At 37.3% G+C, this 6,672-nt stretch overlaps 1 protein-coding gene across 1 annotated transcript; it reads left to right on the top strand.

The window, feature by feature from the left end:
- The first annotated feature begins 287 nt into the window (after positions 1 to 287).
- LOC110579082 (small nuclear ribonucleoprotein G-like) lies at positions 288 to 476 on the top strand. Its single transcript, XM_044914244.1, has one exon. The coding sequence runs from the start codon at positions 288 to 290 to the stop codon at positions 474 to 476; it is 189 nt and encodes a 62-aa protein (XP_044770179.1).
- Positions 477 to 6,672: the final 6,196 nt, after the last annotated feature.

Below are 6,672 nucleotides of genomic sequence, written 5' to 3'. Positions count from 1 at the left end.
GGCTCCACACCCAGCATGGAGCCCAGTGCAGGGCTTGACCTCACGATCCTGAGATCAAGACCTGAGCTGAGATCAAGAGAGTCAGAAGCTTGACCAGTTGAGCCACCCAGGCACCCCTCCATGGTAATTTAATTAGAATTTGGTAATCCAAGTGATCATAAATTACAGGCCTACAAAACAAGGTCACATTTCCTTTTAAAGTTGAAATTATCGGAGCCTACCAGGGGAGTGTGAGGGATGCCACGAATTCCATTTGGAGGCATCTTTGAGCTCACCGAGTAGACACCATGAGCAAAGCTCACCCTCCCGAGTTGAAAAAATTTATGGACAAGAAATTGTCATTGAAATTAAATGGTGGCAGACATGTCCAAGGAATATTGCGGGGGTTCGATCCGTTTATGAATCTTGTGATAGATGAATGTGTGGAGATGGCAACTGCTGGGCAACAGAACAATACTGGAATGGTGGTAATATGAGGAAATAGTATCATCATGTTAGAAGCCTTGGAGTGAGTATAAACAATGGCTGTGTTCATCAGAAGAAATCAACTGCTTCCACATGTCCCCTCCATAGTACCTGTTTTACTACAATATAAAAATCAGGTCGTGTGCATTTTCATATTGAACTTTTCTGTTAAATAAACTTTTATAATAGTCAAAAAAAAAAAGTTGAAATTATCATGGCATAATGCTCTACAAGTCTAATTACCAAAAAATGGCACCCCCAAAATGTCCCCAGTTATTTTGGAACGTTCCAAAGAGTCTTCACAATTGCCCAGAATGCAGTCATCCCACACATCTGTTCAATTTCCTTATGCCTCCATGATTCCTGCCTGTGAGCCACCTTGGGAAATCTCTGAGACCTGCTCCACTACCACCTCTCATGACCCCTGAGATCTGAGTGAAGGCTGTTGTTTGAAGAGGCAACTAGGCCAGAACACTGCAGGATAAAAGGGAAAAGCCTCTTTCCTAATTTTACATTATGCTGTAAGACAAGATTTGTTAAAGTTTTTGAGGAGACAATTTAAGTTTAGGAATTGGGATTTAATTTTTTTCCAAATGAGGCAGGTTTTGGTCTAGGTATGGAAATTACTGCAGATAGTTTTTTGGCCTTGGGAAAAAGAGGATACAAAGTCATCCTAATGTTCAAGATTCAGACGGTAGGCATGTTTTGAATAAAAAAATTTCATGAATCAAAAATACCTTGGTACCAGTCAATAAGACCCAGCCTGGAGAACACAGCTGATCCTCAGCATTTGTGAATTCCATATTTGTGAATTTGCCTACTCACTAAAACCTACTTATAACCCCAAAATCAACACCCATGGTGCTTTCACAGAAATTCACAGACATGGACACGCACAGAGTGGTGAAAAATTTGTCACCCATGTACATTCCCAGCTGCAGTCAAACAAGGCAACACTCTGCCTTCTTGTTTTATTTCTCGTAGTATAAATAAGTCCTTCTAAACGAGGGTCCTTCTCAGTACATTTCGTGCCCTTTTCCACATTTTTGTGCTTCTTGGTGGTCATCTGACTGTTGAAAATGTCCCAAGCATAGAGCCTAAGTATTACTGTCTAGTGTTCCTGAGCACAAGAAGGCTTTGCAATGTCTTATGGAGAAAATACATGTGTTAGATAAGCTACCTTCTGGCAGGAGTTATAGTGCTGCTGGGTGTTAGTTCAATGTTAATGAATCAACAATTTATACTAAATAAGAGTTAAAAAAAAAACAAAACAGAAACACAAATAAAACAAGGTTATATACTGGCTGGTTGATGACAATGTTGTGACCAGAGGCTCACAGGCACCCAATCCAGGGCAATGATTCAGTATCCGCTAATTCAATGTTCCTAAGAATACCTACATCCCTGCTATGAATAATGAGCATCTACTGTATTCTGATCTGTTAAAGTAGTTGAAGCCCCTCTTCTCTCTCTGGGTACTAGAAAGAAATAAGCCAATGAGACATAAACTTAAACAGGCTTGGGAGGCAGGAACCAATGAGATCTGATTCTGCCCTGAGAGAAGTTCTTGGGAATGAGGAGGCGGAAAAGCTCCAAAGGTCCGGGTTCCACTCAACAACTGGGTTGCTGTAGTTGGTATTACCCATCCATCAGAATGGATCCTTCTCCAACTCTCCCTGGACTGGGGAGATGGGAATCCAGGCCACTCAACCGTGGCCCAGGGGAAGCCATCCACATCGGAGCTACCCCAACTAAGCTATGCCCAGGGGTAAAATAACCTGTTATTGGGGATCAGCTCTGGAGCCAGCAGTGGGGCCTGGAAAACTACTCAGTCTTAGATTCTCCTATTTGGGGCATGCACCTACTAAATAGTTTTCTTTTGTTTGTTTGTTTAAGTGCCCAGTGTTAAAAGAGTATTGATTTACTTGAACCAGGCAACTAGTCTAGAGTGGAGTAAGGGATGGTAAATCAGTAAGTCAGCCTTCAAAAGCTGTTCCGCAACACTTCAAAGTAACTGTTTGCTCTTTACAAAGTCTCATTTGAGAGTTCTCTCAGCTTCTGACCATCACTTCTTGCCTGGCATCTCCCAGATATCTTTTAGAGCACTAGTTCTGTCCATCTTTAAACATGGTCATTCAAACCCAGTCCGTGGGCCTGACCGAAGACATACCATTGGCTTCATTCTCAGCTCCTTCTCTTTCAAATGCAACACATGAATACATACACAAGACCATATCAATTGGTGCAAATAAATACTGAGAGAGGCATTTTTGGCATTGTTTTTGGAGTTCAGCTCAATGAGCCCAAAATGTACGCAGCATGGAGAAATGACACAAGAAGAGACAAAGAAGTGCCCTCCCAACTAATTAATGATAATAGCAAACATTAAGAGTGTTTACTATGTGCCAAGCACAATGCATTTTACCCGTATTAACTCTTCTCACAACTACATGAGGTTTTCATAATCCTTACTTAAGACATACAAAAATTGAAGGATAGAAAAGTAAAGTGATTTGCCCAAGGCTGCACATTTTAGTAAGTGACAAAAGAGGGATTTGAATTCAGGCAGCCTGACTCTAGAGTCTGTTCTTAACCACAATTTAATACTGCCTCTCAAGCTATTTATAGTCATTAAAGTGAAAGACCATGCTTGATTTCTCTCTAGCATTTCCCAGCACAATGTGATTATATCATTGGCTCACAAATAGAAGTGTCTAAATGAGAACTTCCCAGTGGTTTAGATAATTTCTGTAACACAAAACTACGCTGTAAGTTTTCAAGGATTAGTGATGTCCAGCGTGACATCATTACCAAGGACAAGACTATCGTTACAGTTAGTTGGCAGTGCTACTTCTCCCTTTCTAGAAAAACACAAGCTCATCTGAGAACCAACTGGCCTTTGCCCAGCTTCTCACAAGGATAATCCAGTTCTGACTCAAGGGCATGGAAATTGGGGTTGAAAAAAATATGGTTATGGTTTCATGGGCTTAGGAACATGATAACTTTTCTTGATTTGCTGACTACTGGAATATGAGATGAGAAAAAGGTAAGATGAATCTAAGGTTACATGCTCAGAGGAGATGCTATAGTGTTTATTACTAAGGGTGACAGAAAACTGAGGAAGATAGGAAAGCATGTAAACAATGACAAGTAAGTCTTCTTTTGCTATACTGAAACTGCCAACAAAGACATCTGTTAGCCTAGTAACTGTCTCCTTTCAGTCAAAAATTTATCGACTGCTTCTCAGGAAGATGCTCAGTGGCAAACATTCTACAAAGACAACATTATATAAATGCCATAAAATGTGTTGGAGAGATTTCTAGCCACTGCTAACCTAAACTGAATAAATCTGAACAGTTCATTAACATCCAGAGAAACATTCAGATCTGACACTCCAATCATTTTAAATCTTTCAAAAGTGAGAAGATCCAATAAAAGTAACCCAAAATAAAGCATGTTTCCTACTATTTTGATAAATCAGTAGTGCTGTGTTTTTCACAAACTTGAATCTAGCCAGGATTTTAATGTACCAATTTGAACAAGTGGGAGCAACACATTATTTCATTTGTTTGAGGATAACCATTGATTTCTCACATATAAGCTCCCTACTTCATTTAATTATTTGGAGGAAATCTGGAACACCATTTTAAACTAAACTACCTCCTTTCATATGCTAATCTCCAGAATTTAATATCTATTAGTTAGGAAACAATAATTTAGATTGTATCTATATATGTAAATTTCAATGAGTAATGTTATCTATGTTAAAATTGGTCATGCTGTAAAAAGTTAGTGTTGCCATTCATATACTAATATAGAATTACTTTACAATAAGGTATTGATTTTCAAACTGCTCTTCTGATGCCCAGGGTTCTGAAGTGTATATGGAGCCTTGTTGGGTGAAAAAAAGGAAGAAAATTTAATGGACAAAGAAATTGGGTTCAGGGATCACCAGCACATTCAAATCAATTTTTAAATCTATCAAAAATTACAGTTTTACATATGATGTTTTTTTGGGAAAAAAAATTTCTGGTCAAAAATGTATATAAACTACCTCTAGTGGAATTCTGTTATGCAAAAGAAAAATATTACAATCCATTTCTAGTCTTCCCCCTATAAAAATGATTATTATGTTTTAGTGGTTTCTAAAATAATATGCTTCAACTATGCTCAGCTAACAGTTTATGTAATTTAATAAGTAAAATCTCAAATGTTATCAAATTTCACAAAATATTTAAGTCACAGTTTAAGATAAAACACTCAATCTGAAAAAAAAGTGAAGTATCTAGATGCCTTTTCCTAAAACAATATATTACCTTCCGTAATAATTACCAAAACGAGGTAAGGTTTTCTTTTCTTTTTCATACCTATCAATAATGTTTCTTAGTTATTTGTACTTAACTATTTTCTTTCCAAAGTATTCTACTATCTCCACTAGTTTATCTTTCTATTCTTCCACATGAATAGAAATGAAGCATTTGTATGATACAATAATTTAGCTCATATGCCTGAAGTTCAAAGATAATTTAATTTCACATTTATTCATTTATGGTATTTCTAAATTTATTTGAAGTGCTGTGTTATTGCACAGGATTTTTTTCACCTTATAATAAAAACATACTTCAGTTATTTCATCAGGATTCTACAAAACCTATATAAAATTACACAGAAAGGAATACTCCAAACCTCCTAATACAACTGCTTCATAAATGTCAGTGTGTGACCAAGTAGAAAATAGATATACATGAGAATCATTTTGTGCAAAATTAAACTATAAATTCTTTATTATTCTTCATCACCTCCTTAAAATAAGAGAGACCAATAAATTCATAACACTAGGAGGAAACTTTGAAATTATATTATCTAACACATCTTTTCATCGTTTAACATGAGGACACTAAGACCCAGAAAAGAGAAATACTTTATTTAACAGCAAAATTATGACTAAATTCTACTCTTCTGTCTAAAGTCCTTTCAACTACATCATCATGGGACATAATAAGTGATAGCATAAAAATAATAAATAGAGTAAGGAATTGTAGTTGCAGTTCAAGATAACCTTCTGTAAATTCCTGCCCTCCCCTAGAAATTGTAACAATAACTAAAACACACAGGACACAAGCTATTTAAATATATTTACTACAAGATTATAGGAATAAATATTCATTAATATTAAAATTAAAAATAGCAAGCATTAAGTGAATAAATGACATATAGGCACTAAGCTTGCTTATGCCATTTAAAATTCCCCATTTTTTACCACCTCACACTAGTCAGAATGGCTAAAATTAACAAGTCAGGAAACAAGAGATGTTGGTGAGGATGTGGAGAAAGGGGAACCCTCCTACACTGTTGGTGGGAATGCAAGCTGGTGCAGCCACTCTGGAAAACAGTATGGAGGTTCCTCAAAAAGCTGAAAATAGAGCTACCCTATGACCCAGCAATTGCACTACTGGGTATTTACCCCAAAGATATAAATGTAGTGATCCAAAGGAGCACTTGCACCCCAATGTTTATAACAGCAATGTCCACAATAGCCAAACTGTGGAAAGAGCCTAGATGTCCATGAACAGATGAATGGGCAAAGAAGATGGGGGGGGGGGGTAATGGAATATTATGCAGCCATCAAAAAATGAAATCTTGCCATTTGCAACAACATGGATGCAACTAGAGGGTATTATGCTAAGTGAAATAAGTCAATCAGAGAAAGACAATTATCATATGATCTCACTGATATGAGGAATTTGAGAAACAAGACAAAGGATCATAGGGGAAGGGAAGGAAAAATGAAACAAGACAAAACCAGAGAGGGAGACAAACCATAAGAGACTCTTAATCTCGGGAAACAAACTGAGGGTTGCTGGAGTGGAGGGGGATGGGAGGGATGGTGTGGCTGGGTGATGGACACTGGGGAGGGTATGTGCTATGGTGAGTGCTGTGAATTGTGTAAGACTGATGAATCACAGACCTGTACCCCTGAAACAAATAATACATTATATGTTAATTAAAAAATAAAAATAAATAAAATAAATAAAATAAAATTCCCCATCTTTGTGCTCAACATCACTAATCATCAGTGAAGCGTAAATCAAAACCGCAATGAGATATCACCTCACACCTTTCAGAACACCTAGAATGAAAAAGACAAGAAATAACAAGTATTGGCAAGGATGTGGAGAAAAACGAACCCTCACGCACTGTGGGCAG

This window comes from Neomonachus schauinslandi, chromosome 4, assembly GCF_002201575.2.
Source record: "Neomonachus schauinslandi chromosome 4, ASM220157v2, whole genome shotgun sequence".
NCBI lineage: Eukaryota > Metazoa > Chordata > Mammalia > Carnivora > Phocidae > Neomonachus > Neomonachus schauinslandi.
Note: the sequence above shows the minus strand (reverse complement) of the source record. Positions and strands in the feature narration are given on the sequence as shown.

What these genes read in the sequence shown, in the direction of transcription:
- LOC110579082 (XM_044914244.1), top strand. Translation starts at nt 288, where the DNA reads ATGAGCAAAGCTCACCCTCCCGAGTTGAAAAAATTTATGGACAAGAAA.